The following is a 21,134-nucleotide window of genomic DNA, read 5'->3' as shown; positions in this document are numbered from 1 at the left end:
GGATCATAGGTCGATGTTCAACCGCTGTGCCACGCCAGCTGGGTGGTTTATGCTTTTTTCCCCCTTTATTTCATTTTGCCAAGCTTTCAGGAGGGAATGGAGATAGATGGAGTATGTATTCAGTCTGTTCTGTTAGTTTTTGTTGTTTTTTTAACCATATAAATTGATGTTTTCATCTCTAAGGGACAAAGAAAGTGATGAACTTATCTGTCCTGATTATTTTTGTTTGGTGGTTCCTTATTGTGGTAAAATATAAGTACATAAAATTTACCATTTTAACCATTTTTAAGTGTTTGGTTCAGTGAAATTAGGTATATTCACATTGTTGTTTTTCACTGTGCACTGCCGGAATTTTTTTTATCATCCCAAACTGAAACTGTTACCATTAAACAATAACTCACACACCCCCTCCCGCAGCCCCTGGTAACCACTATGCTACCTTTTGTCTCTATATAGAATTTGGCTATTCTAGATACCTCAATATTTTTCCTTTGTGTCTGGCTTTTTTCACTTAGCATAATGTCTTCAAGAACATTGTTACGGCATGTGTCAGAATTTCATTTCTTTTTAAGGCTGAATAATATTCCATTTTATATGCATACCACATTTTGTTTATCCATTCATCTATTGGTGAACATTTGGGTTAGATCCACTTTTGGCTATTTTTGGAATAATGATGCTATGAATGTGGGTGCATAAATATCTGTTTGTGTCCTTTTAATTCTTTTAGGTATATTCCTAGAGGTGGAATTGTAGATCATGTGGTGATTCTATGTTTGATTTTTTTGAGAAACCACCATACATACTGTTTTCCACAACAGCTATACCATTTTACATTTCCACCAGCAGTACACAAGAGTTTCCATTTTCCACACCCATGTCAACATTTGCTGTTTTCGGTTTGTTTGTTTTGCTAATAATAGTCATCCTGATGGGTGAGGTGATTTCTTTATTGTGGTTTTGCTTTGCATTTTTTTATTGAGCATCTTTGTATATTCTTTTACCGTTTATATCTCTTTGGGGAAGTATCTATTTAAGTCTTTTTACCCATTTTTTTAACAGTTTTGTTGTGTGTGTTTTTGGTGTCTTAACAATTTTCCAGGCTGCTGCTCATATCTTTTCTTTCTCTGGGTCTACTGCTATTTCTCCTCCTTTCCTTTTGTTGACAAAGCTGCTAGAACCTGTCTCTCCAATACGTAGTCGCTCAGTAAATGTTTGACGATAAGAAGATAACGGTGAAGGTTGGTTGGGGCAAAACCTTCATTACATTTTTCTTGAGTTTTGGATTTCTCTATTCTTCTTGTTAACTATTTACTTAGTGGGGTAAACATTTATAAAGGATTAAGTGTTTAGGCAAGGAAGTGTCCCTGTGTCATTTAAATTTTACTTCAGAGAAGGAAAATCCAGGATCTTACTAAAAGAAATTTGAATCTTCTCTTAGAAGATTTGCTCTTGTTACTGTTTCCCTAAGAAAATACAAGTCAGCCCGAGGTATTCAAACAAGGGTTTTGCCTTTTGTCATTCTGAGGGGGAAATACCTGTTTCAGCCATTTCAGTGATTCACTTCTTAACGTGATTTTATTGTGATGATTTGAAATTTTGAGACTGTGGTATTTGTTAGGGTTTTCTGTTTTTGTCAAGAGAGGGTTGTCAAAAAGGCCCAGCCGGCGTGGCTTAGCAGTTGAGCATCAACCTAGGATCCAGGGAATTGAAGTTTGATTTCTGGTTAGGGGACATGCCCGGGTTGTGGGCTTGATCCCCAGTAGGGGGCGTGCAGGAGGCACTCTATCAATGACTCTCTCATTAATGATGTTTCTGTCTCTCACGCTCTCTGAAATGAATAAAGACATATTTTAAAAAACACAAAAACTTATGTTTCAAAAGAATATAAAAAAATAATTTCAGAAAGGACTAAACTGAATAAATTCAGTTATGGCAGTGACATAAGTGTTTTTGTTTCCTTTTTATCTTTTTTGGCTCCTTTAAGGAACCATGGTTTTATTTTTTTTTAATTTTTTAATTTTTAAACATATCTTTATTGATTTCAGAGAGAGGAAGGGAGAGGGAGAGAGAGAGAGCTAGAAACATCAATGATGAGAGAGTCATTGATTGAGCCCGCAACCCGGGCATGTGCCCTGACTGGGAATCGAACCCCAATCACCTGGCTCCTAGGTCGACGCTCAGCCACTGAGCCACACCCGGCTGGGCAGGAACCATGGTTTTAAATCATGAAATTAGCATTGAGCAAGGCTAGAGATCTCAGATTTTTGGCCCTATCTTCTTTTCTGACCTCGAACAGTCCATTCGATTGGGTCGTTTGCCTTATTATCGAGTTGTAAGAATATTTTTGTGTGTATGAATTCTGAATATAAATCCTTTATTGGATATGCATCTTGCAAATATATTTTCCCAACCTTTTGCTTGTCTTTTTATTTTCTTAATAGTGTCTTTTGAAGAGCAGAAGTTTCTCATTTTGACAAGGCTTAATTTCTTAATTTTTTTTGTGTGGATGGTACTTCTGGTATCCTGTGTAAGAATTCTTTGCCTAATTGGGCAGTCCATCTAAATTTCCTGGATATCAATTTGTTTACTTGTGAGAACAAAAAAGTGTGTGGTATTTTGCCTTCTTTGGAATAATATTTTTATTCAGTTCCTTTTCAGATGCAGTCAGAATAGAGGAGGTAGTCTTGGAATAGAATAAATAGTAAGGTGAAAGTCTGCAGACCCAGTTTTATTTTGGGGGATATAGAATTGGCTCTGCTTTCATAATCCTATTAGTTTCCTAATGGTAAGTGGTAACTTGTCCCGCCTTTCCTAACCCCAGTATTTAGGGCTCTTGATGTAAATGATTCTCTCTTCGATTTCCCCCCCCCTGGTTTTTAATACAATCTGAATAACAGTAGTTTTTTACTCCTTTTAATAAAAATGCATGAATTTGTTTTTAAAGTGTGCATACATGTTACTTAGTAACTTATTCATATTGATAACTTTAAAAAATACATTTTTATTGATTTTTAAAGAGAGAAAGAGAGAAACATAGATGTGAGAGAGAAACATGGATCGGTTGCCTGCTGCACACCCCAGTAGAGCCCGCAACCTGGGCATGTGCCCTGACCGGGAATCGAACCTATGACCTGTTGGTGCATGGGTCGCTGCTCAGGCAACTGAGCCACACTGGCCAGGGCATTGGTTCTTTTTTTAAAATTTATCTTTATTGAAAGTATTACAGCCCGGCTGGGCGTGGCCTAGCCGTTGAGTGTCGACCTAGGATCCAGGCAATCGGGGTTCGATTCCTGGTCAGGGCACATGCCCAGGTTGCGGGCTCAATCCCCAGTCAGGGGCCTGCAGGAGGCAGCCGATCAATGACTCTCTCATCATTGATGTTTCTCTCTCTCTCTCTCTCTCCGCCTCTCCTTTCCTCTCTCTGAAATCAATAAAGATATATTAAAAAAAAAAAAAAAGCATTACATATGTCCCCTCCCCCCATACTGCTGTCTTTGTCCACAGGTTATGCATTTATGTATGTAAGTTCTTTGTTTAATTTCTCCCCACCCACTCCCCCATCCCTGCCTTTTCTCTGAGATCCCTCAGTCTGTTCCATGCTTCTATGTCTCTGGATCTATTTTGTTCATCAGTTTATTTCGTTCATTGGATTCCACATGTGAGTGAGATCATGTGATACTTATCTTTCTCTGATTGGCTTATTTTACTTAGCATAATCCTCTCCAGGTCCCTCCATGCTGTCCCAAAGGATAAGAGAGCCTTCTTTCTTTCAGCTGCATAGTATTCCATGGTGTAAATGTCCCACAGTGTTAGTTCTTAATTGTTTAGAAATGATACGAGAAAGGTTTGCTGGAAGATTGGGGACAACGGCCATCAGCGTTGTATATTTTGAGAATTCATGAGTATTGAGAGATAGTCAGTCTTTTGGGAGCCAGGAAATTCAACTCTATATATAATTAGGTTGTATATTATTACAAAAGCATTGTTTGCAGAAGAGCAATATTTATAGTAGCACAGCAGTAGTTATATTTATTGTGGCATGTCAAATCCTTTAAACTCTAGCTGTAAATAGTGAAAGCCAGGAAACAACTTATAATAGTAGTTAATATTAAAATATTTGTCAGAAAGCCATTAGGAGAACAGGGAAAAAATTGACTTCTGGAATACTGGGTACAGAGTTTAAACCAGCAAATGAATGCTAAAAGTTCAGTTCTGGTGCCAAGTTCCTTAAACTTTGTTTTTATAGTATTGAACCTTGAAAGTCGTACCTTCCTGTTTTTCTCTTTGAGTAAGATAATCATCTCTAGAAAAAATGTTTTATTGATTTCAGAGAGAGGAAGGGAGAGGGAAAGATAGAAACATCAGTGATGAGAGAGTCATTGATCGGCTGCCTCCTGCACGCCTCCCACTGAGGATCGAGCCTGAAACCCAAGCATGTGCCCTGACTGGGAATTGAACCGTAACCTCCCGGTCCATAGGTTGATGCTCAACCACTGAGCCAGGTCAGCCAGGCAAGATAATCATCTCTTTATACTTATTCTTTAGTCGCCACACTGATAACATTTGGTTGGAAAATTAGAAAGGAGCTTTCAAGGACATGTGATGTTCAGAGCCAAGGTGTCGTTGTGGGGAAAGAGAGGGTGATTCACATCCTACCTGCCTTTTAAGGTAACTGTCCAGTAAATAGGGAAGCAACTTTTCCCCATCATGAGTGGGTTTGAGTTTATTCCCTCTTCTTCTGTTGAGAAGTTAAGTTATAGAAATGGGCATTTATGCATCTTCTGCCCCAGCCCAAAGCTCTCTTACCCCTATGACAGTACCTTCAGCAGCCCCATACACCAAGGTCAGCTGCTTTGCTGTCATTAGTGGAGAATGGGATCTAAACATTGTTCTGTCTAGGTACCTTTGTTACTGTGGCCCTAGGGAAAAGAATCTTGTTTTCAACTCACTGGGTACTGGTGGCTATTAATTGCATACACAAGAACCATCAGCAGCTCCATGGTTCATTTCCAGATGGATTGAGGCTGGAGCCCATTCTTCACAGTAGTGGCTGCTGAATGAAGACCGAGTTTTCAAAAGAGATCCTTTGATACATAACTTTCACTTGAGTAATGGTTTGGGAACATGGCTGAGTGGCCCTACTCAAGGGAGACTACTCAGTATTTATAGTTTCGATTTATGCTTCTGTATTTTAATGGGGCTGTTTGAGGGTTTCACTTCCTTAGGTTTTAAAACGTTCTTTGAATGCCGCTATTTATTGAGCTCTTTGAACTTTGTACTTTCTGCTTCAATAAGCAATTTTTGTTAGCTGTTTTGTGTATTTCCTGAAATGTCCGTTTGGTGGTTTTTATGAAAATATAGGCCTATATTAAATTGACAGGTCTTCTAGGTCAAAATCAATGTGGCCTATAAAAATAACTGATTGTGTTAGATATGTTATTTCTGAAAATTACCTAGTAAATTTCATAATACTCTATTTAATATTTATAAATAGGATACATATTTTAAAATGAGGCCAGAAATGTGTTTGCCTGTTTGTTGCTTATGGGACAAGCTGTTACTGAAATGTATCTATCTCTTTTCACTGCCTTTCAGGAACATGTTAAGATTAGTTCTTATCTCTGGCACTGTTATAGCACCTTTTTCTATATTAGACATTCTTTTACATTTTTATAGTGTGATAGTAAACAGTACTCAAATGATATGAAATTGTTCAGAATTGATCTCATTTTAAGTTTCTTTGAAACCAACAGGCTAATAGGTAGTAGATTATTTTAACATTGTATTAAATCTTAGATTCAAACTGATACCTTCATTGATTCAAGTCACAATGGTTTACTAGGTTGAGATACCTTGGAAACCACACCACTGTACTTGATTGTGAAACTTTTATAAAAGTGACTTTAAAAGTCAGTTATTTTTCATAGGAAATTCATGCAGAAGCATTCATCTCTGTCTCCGTTACGAATTTTAAAGCTGTAGATGGAGGCAAAGTTGAAATGGCTTTAAAAATTGAGTGTTGTCCGGCTAGGCGTGGCTCAGCGGTTGAGCATTGACCTAGGATCCAGGAGATGGCAGTTCAATTCCCCGTCAGGGCTCGATCCCCAGTTGGGGGTGTGCAGGAGGCAGCCGATGAGTGATGACTCTCATCATTGACCTCTCTCTCTCTCTCTCTCTCTTGCTCTCTCGCTCTCGTTCTCTCTCCCTCTCCCTTCCTCTCTCTGAAATCAATAAAGATATATTTAAAAAAAAATTAAAAAAATTGAGTGTTAAGCCTTGGCCAGTTTGGCTCGGCGGTTAGAGCTTTGGCCTGCAGACAGAAAGGGGCCCTGGGTTTGATTCTGGCCAAGTGCACTTACCTCGGCTGCAGGTCCAATCCTCGGCCCTGGTTGGAGCAAGTGCGGGAGGCAACCAGTCAATGAGTTTCTTTCATAGCAATATTTCCCTCTCTCTCTCTCTCTCTCTCTCTCTCTTCCTCTCTTCCTTCCACTCTCTCTGAAGAGCAGTGGAAAAAATATCCTTGGGTGATGATAAAAAAAAAAAAAGAGCGTTAAGAGGAGGATAGAGGAGGTGAAGGGAAAGGTCAGAAGGTGAAAAGGACACTGGGAAAGAAAGGCTGGTCCAACAGGGAGATGCGGGAGTGCAGACGGGAGGTGCCGCCATGGGTCCTGCAGCCACCCCCCGCAGGACAGGAAAACGAAGTCATTTTTCTTTTTGTTTTAGAAACTAGATTAACAGCTTTTTTTTTTTGGTCATTCACTTTGGGAATACTCTTCTTTTGACCAAGTTTATTGAGATTATAACTTGCACATAATAAAATTCATCCTTTTCAGGGTTACAGGTCTTTGAATTTTGATAAACAATTGCAGTCTTTACTTGCGGGCCTTTGTAGGCATTGATCTCTCCCCAGTCCCATATCCTAGGAAGCACTGATATGTTTTCTTCCAAATAATTTGGCCTTTTCCAGAATGTCATAAATAGGACCGTAGGGTCTATTAGTTCCCTAGGACTGCTGTAACAAATGACCACAACCTAGGTAGTTTCAAACAACACAACGACTTTATTCTCTCACAGTCTAGTAGGAGTCCAAATGGTCAAAATAAGGCGTCAGCGGAGTTGGAAACAGTCAGAGGGAGAATCTGTTTCATGACTTTATGTTAGTTTCTGATGATTGCCTCTTATACTGGGCATTCCTTGGCTTCTGTACACATCTCTCCAGTCTCTGCCTCCATCTTCCCATGGTGTTCTCCCTACATGTCATCACATCATCTTTACTCTGTGCATGTCTCTATGTTCAAAGTTTCTTCTTATAAGGATACTAGTCATTGAATTAGGGCCCACTCAAATGTGGTATGACCTCATCCTAACTTGATTGCACCTGCAAAGACCCTATAAGGCCAAATAAGGTCACATTCAGAGGTTCCAGGTACACATGAATTTGGGGGGAGACACTATTCAACACATAATATATACATAGGGTAAGTAGTCTTTTAAAAAATGTTTTAAATGTTACTTTAAAAATTGTTATACAATAAAATTAGCTTTTTAACTAACACCATAACCAGGATACAGAGTAGTCCCATTACACCAAAAACCTCCCCTGTACTGCATTTTTGTGTTATATCTAAGAAACCATTGTCTAATATAAGTTCACATAGAATTATGCCTTTCTTCTAAGAGTCTTATAGGTTTAGCTCTCACATTTAGGTGTATGATCTACTATGAGTTAATTTTTGTCTGTGGTTGTGAGATTAGGATGCAGATTCATTCTTTTGCATGTGACTATTTAGCTGTTTCAGCACCATTTGTTGAAAACATTTGTCTTAGCACCCTTGTAAAAATCACTTAGTCATAGATATTTGGGTTTATTTCTGGACTCAGTTCTGTTCCATTAATCTGTATGTCTATGTTTATGCCAATACTATGTCCTGATTATTTTACCTTTGTGGTATGTTTTGAAATTGGAATGGGTGAGTCCACCTTTATTTTTCTTTTTCAAGATTATTTTGTTTATTCCTGGTTTTTTGCATTTTGATGTGAATTTTAAGATTAGTTTGTGAATTTTCTGCAAAAAAGGAACCTGGGATTTTGATAGTGTTTTTAATCTATAGATCATTTTGGAGACTATTGCCATCTTAATCACGTTAAGTCTTCTAATCTATGAATATTGGATGTCATTCCATTTATGTAGGTCTTCTTTCATTTTTAGTTTTACAGTTTCTTTTTTGTTGAGTTTATTTCTAAGTATTTTCATTATTATGCTATTGTAGGTGGAATTGGTTTGTGTTGTTGTTAATTCTCACCAGAGAATATTTTTTTCCATTGATTTTTAGAGCATTTGGAAGGGGGGAAGAGGGAGAGAGGAAAAAGAAGGAAGGAGGGAGGGAGGGAGGGAGGGAGGGAGGGAGGGAGGGAGGGAGGGAAGGAAGGAAGGAAGGAAGAAAAACATCGATGTGAGAGAGACACATTGGTTGGTTGCTTCCCACAGGGGAACAAACCTGTAATCCTTGATCTGGAATTGTACCCCGAACCTTGAGTGTGCAAGCCAGTGTTCTGCTACTGAGCCACACCTGCCAGAGTGGAATTGTTTTCTTAATTTCATTTTCAGATTCTGCATTGTTACCATATATACAGTGGCTTTTGTATATTGATCGATTCTGCAGCCTTGCTGAACTTAAGTTTAATAGTTTTTAAGTAGATTCTTTAGGATTTTCTATACACAAGATCATGTCATCTTCAAATAGAGATAGTCTTCTTCCTCTCCAATCTGTATGCCTTTTATTTCATTTTCTTGCCTGATTATCCTGGCTAGAACCTCCAGTACAATGTTGAATAAAAGTGGCGAGAGCTGGCATCCCTTGTTATTGATCCTAGGGGGTAAACATTCAGTGTTTTACCAATAAGTAGGATGTTACTGGGGATTTTTTTTTATAAATGACCTTTATTAGTCAGATTGAGGAGGTTTTATTCCTAGTTCCTTGAGTGTTTTTATCATGAAGTGGTGTTGAGTTTTGTCACGTGCCTTTCCTGTGTATTGAGATGATCATATGATTGCTTCCCACATGCGCCCAGACTGGGGCAGGGGAACAAACCTGCAACCAAGGTAGCGTGCCCTTGACTGGGAATCAAACCCAAGACCCTTCTTTGCACTGATGCACTACCACTGATCCTCACTGGCCAGGCTATACTATTTTTCTAGCAGTAAACTTGATATAGATCAGCAACTAGAATAATACATGCATGTGTATTATCTAAGTGCTGATTTTATCGTGCATAAAATCAGCACTTAGATATCAGACTTTTGTTACCGCCTCTTAATTTGTCTTGATTTTGTAGTTCTGTGGCAAATAGTATTTTGGGCATTGAAGAGAAAGTTATAACTATACGTAAGGTGGTAATGATGTCTTTGAGGGATTTCTCTATAGCTAGCACTTTGATCAGAAGAATGTCCTGTGCAATGCACTGTTAAAGCTTTTCTGTTAACATCTCATTTTCTTTATATTCTGGGTGACTACTAATGACTTTATGGTGTATGCCTTTCCTATTTAAAGTAAAAGGGCTCGCCCTGACTGGTGTGGCTTAGTTGGTCGGGTGTTGTCCAGTGCACCAAAAGGTTGCTGGTTTGATTCCTGGTCAGGGCACACGCCCAGTTTGTGGGCTTGATACCTGGTAGGCGGTGTGCATGAGGCAGCCGATTGATGTTTCACTTTCACATTGATATTTCTCTCTCTCCCTTCCTCTCTCTCTAAAAATCATTTAAAAAAATCTTTAAAATAAAAGGGCTCTTAGTAAATTGTAGGTTATAAAATATATGAAATGGTACATTTTAAATAAACAAAGGAGCCCTAGACTGTTTGGCTCAGTGGTAGAGCGTCGAACTGCAGACTGAAGGGTCCCGGTTCAATTTTGGCCAAGGGCACACCCCTTGGTTACAGGTTTAATCCCTGGCCATGGTCAGGACTCGTGGGAGAGGCAATGAATCAATGTGTGTCTCTCCCATCGATGTTTCTCTCTCCCCCTCTTCACTCTCTGAAAAGCAATGGAAAAAGTATCCTCTGGTAAGGATTAAAATAAGTAAATAAAAAACAAACAAACAAACAAAGAAGGTGAAGGGAAAACTACATATACCACACCAAAACTATAGTAAGGCCAAAATTTTAGCTTTGATTGTTTCCATGTGTAAGTCAAGGAATAAAACATTGTATTTTATAGAGTTCATCTCATTAGGAATTATTGTTCCATTTCACTTTGGTAGATTCGAGAAGATATTAGAATAGTTTTATATTCAAAATTTTAAATGTAAGTCTAATTTTTTATAAAAGCTCAAGGCAGTGTTTACAGTTTAAAGATATTTTGTTTGCCTTTTTGTATTTGTATACTTCTTTCATAATACCTGACAAATAGTAAGTGCTAAGTAAATTTTGTTTGTCTTTAATCTTTACCTTGGCCCACTCAAAATATTTTTAATATTTTTATCCAGTCCCCAAAAGCCTAAGAACACTTTTCATTTTAAAATCATATTTAGTTTAATTCAAACACTATTAATGATATATAACAAACATTTACAGAGGGTTTTTTTCACATACATAATCATTTAATCTTTACAATAACCTCGTGAAGTAGAGGTGGTATTATCCCCATTTTTTCTGACAGGAAACTGGGACCTAGAGAGGTTATGTAACTCAAATAGTATCATATAGTAAGTGTTGAGCTAGGAATCAAGCCCAGATGGTTCTACTCTTATAAAATCTTTGTTATATGAATCATACTGTTTTCATATGGAGATGAACTCTTCCCTGATTAGTGGCTGAAGAAGATATGTTACAGTTTTTCATTTAGTATAATTTTTTTTTTTTGAGTTTTAAAATGAGTTTATTAAAGAATGTTATTAGGAAGGCAACGACGTTTGATTTGTCATTAAAAAAAAGTTCTGTTTCTTCATGCCTTTATAGTAAAGGTAATATAAGAGGCTACAGAGTTACAAGCTTCTTGCTACTGGATTCTGATAGTATAGCACAGTGTAGTCATTTCTGCAGTGCTAGAATAAATAAAGTCTCTTCTATGCTTCTCTTCAAAAAGTGATGAACAGTAACAGAAGATGGCATAAAAGGCCATTTTTCTATTCATTCTGTAGTACTGGAGCCAGTATTTTTACCATCACAGGCTACAATTTTCACTTTATCCACTTTTATAAGTTCTGTCACCTCTCTGAATTCAACATCATTCAATACAAAAGTCCACACATTATCGCAGAATCTGTACGTATTTAGAGAGCCCCTGAAATTGACTCTGTTTCTGACCCGCTGAGCCAATGCTGAATTTATAGCCTTATCAAACTGAAGTAGAACTTGAAGGGCAAGTTGGGGAGTGATCTATTGAGACTGTATGAGCTCATCGAGGCTTTCCTGAAGACTGTTTCCCAAAGTGGTATTTCTGTATAACTGATATGCCATGGTTTAGGAGGAAGAAACTGTTTTTCTTACTCAGTTTTGCATTGATGTCCACCTCGGCCCAGCCACCTCTCTGGCAGCCACAGAAACCGCCCAGTTAGTATAATTCAATAGCCATTTCTTGGTTCATTTCATCGAACAGATATTTAAGTATTTGCTATGTGTCAGGCACTGTTTTGGGCCTCTAGGTTTCATCAGTGAACAACACAGAATCTCTGTTGACGAGTTTATATTCTAGCCTAGAGGGTCAAAACCCATAAACTACCAAGTACACTACTTAGTATGTCAGAAAGAGATATATTCTGTAGAAGAATAAAATGACCAGGATAGGGGCAACAGATTGTAAAATTGTCAAGAGATCAAATAGAATAAAGGTCCCTAAGGTTAGAGAGTACTAGGATGATGAGGAGGTAGGTGCCTGAGTAGGGGAGGAGCATAGAAGGAAATAAGATCAGGAAGTTGGAAGCCGGGGAAGCACACATCATATTAGGTCTTTTAGGTTATTGTATGGAATGAGGCTTTTACTCTCAGTAAAATGGGAAGCTTTTCTTGGATTTTCAATATTTTAAGAGTCCTCATCCTGGTTGTGTTGTGAATAGGTACTGAGGCTAGACAAGGGTAGAAACAGAGACCTGTTAGGTTATTGCAGTAATTGAGGGGAGGTGTAATCTAAGAAAAAGATGGTTGTCAGAGGCAGCTCTGGAAAGATTGGTGGTAGAGGTGGTGAGAAATGGTTGGATTCTGGATATATTTTGTAGGTAGCAACAACAGAATTTGCCGCAGGTTGGAAGGGAAATATTAAAGAAAGGAGTCAAGAATGACTACAAGGTTTTTAGCCCAAGCATCTGAAAGGATGGAGTTGCTATCAACTGAGATAGTTTACAGGGGAGATGAGGAGTTCATTTTGGGACGTGTTAAGTTTGGGATGTCTTTAAATACCCAAGTAAAGTTGTTTAGAGTTGAGGAGTAAAGTCTGGGATAGAAATATAAAGTTGGGACCCTTTGGTATATAGATGATATGTAAAGCCATATCACTGGATGATATTTTTGAGGAAATGAATATCAAGAGATAAGGGAACCAATAACTGAGCCCTAGGTTACTCCAACATTAAGAGAGTGGAGAGAAGGGAAGGAATTGTCAGAGAAGACTAAGAAGGAATAGTCAGTGAGGTAAGACATAAACCTAGAGAATGTGTCTTAGAAACTCAAGGGAAGAAGGTAAACCTTGGAATTAGGAATAATCAACCATATCAGATTTTGCTGTTAGGTTAGGCAGGATGAATGCTAGAATTGAAAATTATATTTAGCAATGTGAAGGCCACTGTTTATTATTTGGCCTTCAACGGGGTGTGGAAATGGCCTGGTTAACTCTGTTTACATATATATGTATTTCCCATTGCTTTTTCAGAGCGAGTCGGGAAGGGGTGTGTATGTGTGGAGATCGATTGGTTGCTTCCCTCACTGGTCCCAGCTAGGGCTGGGGATTGAACCTGCAACCGAGGTACGTGCCCTTGGCTGGAATTGAACCCGAGACCCTTCAGTCCACAGGTCAACTCTCTAACCACTGAGCCAAACCGGTTAGGGCTATTTACATATTTTTTAAGTTGGAATTTTTAATGTTTATAAGTGTTTCCTCTGCCGTGTTCAGGTTTGCCGTCCTATTGGTGGTATGTCAGACAGTGGATCACAGCTTCGTTCAATGGGTAGCCTGACCATGAAATCACAACTTCAGATCACTGGTAAGTCTTTAAAAGACCCACTACTATACTCCCCCCCCCCCAACATAAAAAAATAATTTTAAGAGAAGAAAATCTTTGGGGCTGTTACTTATCAGGTGCTGAATTACTAATTGCTTAATGGGTGAACAAATAAAATGTTTAGATATGTAAAAATTACATTTTTATTTCAGGATATTCTTGGGTAACATGTATTAGTATTTCGTTTCTTTTTATTGCCAAATAATATTTGATGTATGGACGTACCTCACTTTATCCATTTATTAGTCGATGGGTGTTTGGGTTGTTTTCACTTTTTGGCTATTATGAATAATGCTATATGAACATCCATGTACACGCTTTTATGAAGATGTATATTTTCAGTTCTCTTGGGTATATACCTAGGAGTGGAATTGCTGGATCATATAATATCCATGTTTAGTATTGTGAGGAATTCCAGATTTTCAAAGCATCCTGCATCATTTTACATTCTCACCAGTCATGTTTGAGGGTTTCAATTTATCCATATCCTTGCCAATGTTTGCAATTTGCTTTTTGTTTATAGACATCCTCGTAGGTGTGAAGTGGTATCTCGTGTGGGTTTGATTTGCATTTTTCTGATGGCTAATGATGTTGAGCATCTTTTTCATGTGCTGTTGGCCATTTGTATATCTTTTTTGGAAAAACGTCTGTTTAAATCCTTTGGTTGCTATTGTTACTTAACTAACATCTCAATCTTTGTTTTCTTCCTCTAACCATACCAACCAAGTATATTACTTTCAGAGTAATGCTTTTAACATGCCAACCTGATGTTGTATTCCTGCTCAAAAACCTCAGTGCTTTTTCCTTGACTGTGGTATAGAATTTCTTTAGCTTGGCCGAAGACCTTACTAGTCTGGTTCCATATGGTCTCTTTGTAGTTCTTTGTGTGTGTGTGTGTGTGTGTGTGTGTGTGTGTGAGAATTATTTGCACTAGTCAAAGTAAGTCACTGAATTTTCTTAAGAAATACATGTGTATCTGTCACATGGTGAAACCCCAGTTTCTCCCCCTTAAATTTAATGACATTTATTGATTATAGAGTAATTATCATCCTCTGTACGTTATTTTATTGATTTAGAATAATTATCATCCTCTGTACGTTATTTTAGTTTCTACTATACCGGGCTTATACCCACCTATAGATTTTGAATTATTAGGCCAAAAACCATAGCCTTGTTATTATCCTCCTCAAAACCTAAAAGTGATTGGATTATATAAAAGTAACACTTTTCTTAGAATTTACTTTTGGGAATTCCTTCACTAACTCCAGTCTCTTTCTTTAGCAATGTCTGATTACCAGTGAAAGAGATACATATATATAATTTTTTTGTTTGTTTTTGCTAAAGTCAATTTCTGATTGTTTCCCCTTTCCCCATCCTCAAGCTAGCCTGAGAAGCTGATTTAATTGGGCCAGGCTTCTTATGGCTTTTCTTTCCTTTTTTGGGTGGGGGGGCAGCTTAATGTTGAGACCTTCAATTGGAACAAGCTTTTAAAAAATTCTTTAATTTTCAGATTAGATAAGTAGTATACATGCTTTTTATTTTAAAAAACTCAGTAGAATAATGAAGTGAGGTGTCCTTATTTATCATCTCAGTCCTCAGAGATAAATATAGTTATATTCCTTTAGACTTTCTTTGCATAAACTGGCTATCTTATTTGCTATTATCATTATTATCTTAGTAAAAATATTTAATAAGTGCGAGAATGCACCTCAAGAAGACATTTCCTCAGCCATTTAAAAGTTTTTAATCTTAGGTCTAAAAATTCTGAGACTTCACAAGTTCAGGGCAAAAACAATAAAAACAAAAATCATGAATAACGGATAAAATATATGAGACAAATGAAGAACATAAATATATTTAGCAAATATATGAGACAAATGAAGAGCATAAGATAATGACGTGCCAGGTTGAATAGAATCAGTGCCCTTCATAATTCATTGTTTATTTCTTTGCTTTTGATGCTATAAACCGCATACCTAATTTTTTTGCACAAATCCCCTTAATGACATTATATTTTTTATTCTATGTTAATGGATCAGTTATATTTGTTTTTATTGTAGGGTGCTTCAATATCTTTCTAGAATTGAGGAAGGCTTAAATATGCAGGTGTAAAAAATAAATGCCGTGATTTAAGGTAATTGCAAGAAGAGATAACAAGTTTGGTGAGAAAAGAGATATCAGTATTTGGCTAGAGTTGTTGGGAAAAGAGGTGGTACTTGAAGCATTGCTACTATTTAAATGTAGAGAAGTAGACGAGGATCCTTTCAGGAGAGAAGATGAGAAAGAGGCATAAAGGAAGGAAATGCACAAGACTTCCTTTTATGCCCAAAAAAGCCACTGCTGCAGAGGGGGGAATCCTGAAAACTAATGGAAGTGGGTCATCTCTTTCAGGTGTGTCAGGGCTACAAAAAAATCACTGCTAAGGGAAATGAGAGAGTTTTTAACGAAGGTCCATGTAAGCAACATTCAATCTTGTGAAGAATTTTTGGGAGTTTATTTGAGCCGAACTGTGGACAATTGCCAGGAAGCAAAATCTCAACGGATTGAGATAATGCTGTGGAGAATGGCAATTTTGCACCTTATTGTATACATTACAATAAAAAGAGACTTAAGTGGGTTACATGAAATCCACTGGTGATAGATTAGGGAGGCGGGAGAAAGCAAAGCGGGGAAACCTCTGGGATTGGATAAAAAGTAGAATGATAGACACATACTTCTTTTACATAGGTGGATGCAGGATAGTTAACAGTCAACAATGAACTCAGTAACAATGAGGGGATTTGTGATTTCTGCAGAGCAGTGTCTGTTCTTTGAGTGGTCTAGAAAAAGGAAAATTACTTTGACATTCCAATGATATGTTATTGTAGATGCAAAAAGACAATAGGTTCAGGTAAGATAAAGATTGACCTTTGTCAGGGAACATACTGGCATAGGACATGACTACACACTATAAACTGCTTTTAGTTAAAATAATTTTAATTTCAGGCCATCCTTTGTGATTATTTTAGGTCTCTGAGTTTATAATGCCACCACACAGGCCTCCCCTGAGTTTGTCAGGTTTAGTATGTTGTCCCTTTTCATCCACACAAAGAACAAGCAGTTAGATTGGTGTTTTTATAAAGTTGACTCAAAAGGCTGATAGAATTTAGGGTCAAAAGTTGAAATTCTAGCCCTTGCCACTGTGACTCAGTTGGTGTTGGAGCGCCAGTCATCTTGTACACTGAAAGGTTGAGGGTTTGATTCCCAGTCAGGGCACATACCTAGGTTGTGGGTTCCATCCTGGGTTGGGGTGCATATGGGAGGCAACGGATCAATATTTTTCTCCCTCCCCCTTCCTCTCTCCTCCTCCAACTCTCCCTCCTTCCCTTCCCCTCTCTCTAAAAAAGTCAATAATCATATCCTCCAGTGAGGATTTTTTTTAAAAAAGTTAAAATTCTACTCTATGGTTCTGATCAACTTTATTTTCTTAACTCTATCATACACACATACACATCTATTCCTATTAATTATTTGTTTACAATATATATTTGCTGATTTATCTCCCTTACCAGATTAAGTAAGGGCAAGTGGGACATTTCTGAGAAATGGCATCTGTTATAAACTGTAGCAAAATAGAGGTTTAAAAAAATAATTCATAGTGCTGTTGATAAATGGATTGTTAGAGAACTTGGATGAGTTTTAATTTCCCTATGTTCTTTGTAGGAGTATCGAAGGAAAGGCAGCCTCACCTTTCCTTTTTAGCATTTATATAACATAGTAACACCCTCTTGTAACTTGAATCTAACTAATGTATGGTCATAACCTGAATAGCTATTTAGCTGTTAAGTTTGAGTTGAATAGGAAAGATTGTCTTTTGTGCTACTCTTTCACGTAGATCAAGGCAGTTCATTGAGGTAGCCTCTTTGGGAACTTCCGCTGGCATTTAAATGATCTTTTAACATTTTGTCTGGTATTGAATATACCTGTATTGATCCTTGTGTTGGGCAATAGCTTACCTGTATGATCTATCAGATGCAAAAATTCTGACAGGAAATTATAAATACTTTTTAATTTTGACTAGTGTGCTGTTAAAACTTCTACAGTTAAACTCTTGGGGAGGTCATTTATCTCCCCACCCCTAGTTTTAATCAACAAATCTGTATGGACTAACTATTCTCATCTTCAGGGGAGTTAATGTGCCTGGATTTAGTCCTCATTCTGATACTTAATAGTTGTATAACTGTGCTTGTCACTGATATCTTTGAACCTCAGTTTCCTTATCTGTGAACTGAGGATATTAACAACTTTGTCACATGGTTGTTGGAAGACAGTGTGAAAATTGGAAAACAACAAAACACAGTATAAGTACAGAGTAATATGTTCTTTTCCCCCTAATTCCTCATTTTTTTCTTTATCTAGGATTACTCATATCTAATTTAGTATCTTAACAGCAATCTAAGCTTAAATCTTTCATAAAATTGGTTGCTTATTTTAAAATATGTTTTTATTGGTTTTTTAGAGAGAGGAAGAGGAGAGGGATAGAGAGATAGAAACATCAATGATAGAGAAACATCATCGATCAACTGCCTCCTGCACACCCCCTACTGGGGATTGAGCCTGCAACCTGGGCATGTGCCCTCACTGAGAATCGAACCACGATCTCTTGGTTCCTAGGTTGATGCTAACCACTGAGCAACACTGGCCAGGCTGGTTGCTTATTTTATATTAACAGTATCAATCAAAAAATTTTTTTTAATTTGAAAGAAGCCAAAATGATTGGTAAGAACGGCACTATTGCCCGGCTGGTGTGACTCAGTGGTTGAGCGTTGACCCCTGATCCAGGAGATCATAGAAACATCAATGAAGAGAGTCATTGATGGGCTGCCTCCTGCATGCCCCCTACTGGGGATCAAGCCTGCAACCCGGTCATGTGCCCTGGGAATTGAACCATGACCTCCTGGTTCAACCACTGAGCCTCGCCATCCAGGAGTGTACTTTTTAAATGACCTTGGAGTTTTGGGACTTGATACTGATAGTGGGCTATATTATACCGATGATACTGATGGGAATTTGGGTGGATGGTGTGGGGAAGTCTATATTTATTTACTATGATGGGAGAAAATACAAACGTCGTGAGTGAATAAAGCTAGTAAATATTTTAGAGTAAACCTGCTTCTCTGAGTAAAAGTAATAATGTTCTATATAACCTTTATGAAATTAAAGTGATTTGAAGGTGAACTAATATCTCAAATATTGAAATATTTTTCCTTTTCTTTTAGTCATTTCAGCAAAACTTAAAGAAAATAAAAAGAATTGGTTTGGACCAAGTCCTTATGTGGAAGTCACAGTAGATGGACAGTCAAAGAAGACAGAAAAATGTAACAATACAAACAGTCCTAAATGGAAGCAACCCCTTACAGTGTAGGTTTGAAAGTATTTTCCACAGTATATTTTGTGTAGTAGGTGAACAGAAATGCAGCTTTAAAAGTTCTCACTTGTTTTCTTTGCTTCTTCCCTCCTCTCATCTTTTTCATTTTCATTTTCTTTTTCCCCTGACCCAGAACTCCTTCCTCTCCTCCCCATTTTGTTACTCTTTAGATATTTCTGTTTCTAGTCTCTCCTTTTCTTCACCTTCTCCAGTTGAGTTGGTGATGCTGTCACTATTGCCTCTGAACAACAGCTGGGAGAGCCCATGGTCATGGGCCATTCTTAGCAGCTCTTTCCTTGACTTAAGGTTGAAATATGGGGCCATGAGTAGTAGCTCACTATATTTTTTAAGTTAAGTCAAAAAAATAGTTTGTGGGGTTTTTTTTTGGTTGTGATTTTATTACAGTGTCCACACAGGACCTACACAGGGATTTTCTTCCTTTAAAAAACTGATACTACGTGTTTTCTTCTACAACTTTATTTTTATGCCTAGCATATATAACATGGTTATCTTTCTAGCTGAGCACATACAGGTCTAACTTCCCTTTTACAGCTATATAATATTCCTTAGTATGGATGGACTATCACTTATTTTACTAGTTCCCTATTGATCAGTTGGTTTCTAATGTGCTGTTAGATATACAGTGTATATCCATGTGCATATGTTTATATATTAGTGTTCTCTCTAGTATGAATTCATAGAAATAGGATATAGCTCAACTTCAACACTTATTGACAAAGCCCCAAATGTTGGTATTGAATGCTCATTGAAGGAAATTATAGCTTATTTTTATTTTTTTACTGAAATGAAAGAAAAAGCATGATTTATCAACAAGTGGATTTTAAAGTAATAGAGCATATTTGGTTGGGGACCAAATGTATATAAAAATGTAGTTTAAATATAACTAGTTGTCACATATCAAATATACACAAATTGCTTTTATACCTAACATTTGGATTTCTTGCATTTTTTCTCCCTCAGAGAAGTAAACCAATGACTTAAAAAAAAGTTTTATTTCTAAGTGGCCAGATGAGACATTTGAAACACTTTTCTTCACATGATGCATGCTTAGTGGATAGTATTTATTCCTAATAAATGACAAAACAAATTGAATATACCTATATTATTCTTTAACATGGATTTTTGAAGGTCTGAGGCATCTTAATTTACTTCATGATGATTTTGAACAAATGAGTGAAATTCAAGAATTTACTGAAGATCATCTTGAGGCCTATTTGTAGAAGTATTCTAATGTTCCTCATCTCTATTCATTTCAACATTAATGTTTCTTAGACTTGTTTTTAATTAGTGGCTCATTAGAGATTGAATCTAAATTAAACTATATATGAGTAAAAATTTCAAAAAAAATCAGATGAAATCTATAAAATGTCACAGCCTCCATAATGACTAGAGATGTTAAGCAGAATAACAGACTGAATGCTCATCAACTTTCTACTGACAGCTATCTGTGCTCACTAGATACACATTTTGAGACAAGCTGATAATGACATGAATTCCTCAGTGGTTAAAAAGTTAAGAAAAAAGAAACTTTTCTTGTAGCCTCATATGGTAGTGCTATTATTTAACCCAGATGTTTGGGGGAATACATGGCTCATGCTCTTCTCCTGAATTTTTAATTTGCAGCAGACTGGCCTGTGATTTTAATACAGCTTTCATTGCTATGTAGCACTTTCCAGACCTCTCTTGAGTTGAAGTGAAATACCTTAGGGAGGCCCGTCTTTGACAGTATACTTTATTCTCTCTCAAAGTAAAACTAAATTTACTTACTTTTTTGTCCCTTCTCTGTTATGATTTCCCAGATGACTAATAGAGAAATGTTTCTTACTAATACTCGATGCTCTCCTGAAAGTGGCATTTGAGAATTTTGAAGAGAATGAGTATGTCATGTCCTCCCCAATCACCACCGCCAGAAAAAGAGAGCTGTTGTAAAGCGAAAATGTTTTAGTCAGTTTAAAATACCTGCTACTGTTAAAGTGATGGTGGAAATGTGATGATGAGGTATAGGCATAGGTGGACTTCTAAGGAGGCGAGAGTTTATTTGTCCCCCCAAATTTGATCATGTTTTAGAGAGAACTAGGTATAGAAAAATTAAAAGATTTCAAGAATTTGTCTTTATAGCATAGAACCATAGTACTATGGTAGATTTTATAGTGTTCCTGTTTTTCTAATTGATAACTAAAATAGTTTGAATATAATTTATTGCAAATACAAATTTCCCAAAGCTTGCTTTGGAAATTACCATTATAGATAGCATTCATTACTGGCATTTAGCATGGCATGGGTGAGTCTGTATTTCACAGTTGTCTGGGCTGTTTGCCTCTAGCAGTGTGTCGCTGACTCAAATCATTATGTAGCTAGCTGAGAAACTTTTTATTATAAATTTTAACACTACACCTTGTTTAGATTGTAGTCTGCCATTGACTGTGTGATATTGGGCAATTTGTTTAGCTGTCTGAATATCAGTTTCTATATCTGAAGATCCTAGGGTGCTAAATC

At 37.2% G+C, this 21,134-nt stretch overlaps 1 protein-coding gene and 1 pseudogene across 4 annotated transcripts in view; one reads left to right on the top strand and one right to left on the bottom strand.

The window, feature by feature from the left end:
- ITCH (itchy E3 ubiquitin protein ligase) overlaps window positions 1–21,134 on the top strand; it is a 94,774-nt gene that overhangs the window by 10,276 nt on the left and 63,364 nt on the right. For 2 of the 3 annotated variants that reach the window (XM_081148924.1, XM_081148925.1), the window contains exons 3-4: window positions 13,102–13,192; window positions 18,469–18,610. In XM_081148924.1, the coding sequence (XP_081005050.1) occupies window positions 13,123–13,192; window positions 18,469–18,610 (212 nt within the window). In that variant the 5' untranslated portion in view covers window positions 13,102–13,122. Of the gene's footprint in view, window positions 1–12,867; window positions 12,955–13,101; window positions 13,193–18,468; window positions 18,611–21,134 lie in introns of those variants that run through there. The other variant, XM_081148926.1, reaches the window with a different exon arrangement.
- On the bottom strand, window positions 10,866–11,510 carry LOC308562613 (transcription initiation factor IIA subunit 2 pseudogene; annotated as a pseudogene). The gene has a single exon. The product of its transcript is annotated as a transcription initiation factor IIA subunit 2 pseudogene (transcript).

The sequence above is a fragment of the Miniopterus schreibersii genome (genome assembly GCF_964146895.1).
Source record: "Miniopterus schreibersii genome assembly, chromosome: 10".
NCBI lineage: Eukaryota > Metazoa > Chordata > Mammalia > Chiroptera > Miniopteridae > Miniopterus > Miniopterus schreibersii.
This window is presented reverse-complemented; position numbering and strand designations above follow the sequence as displayed.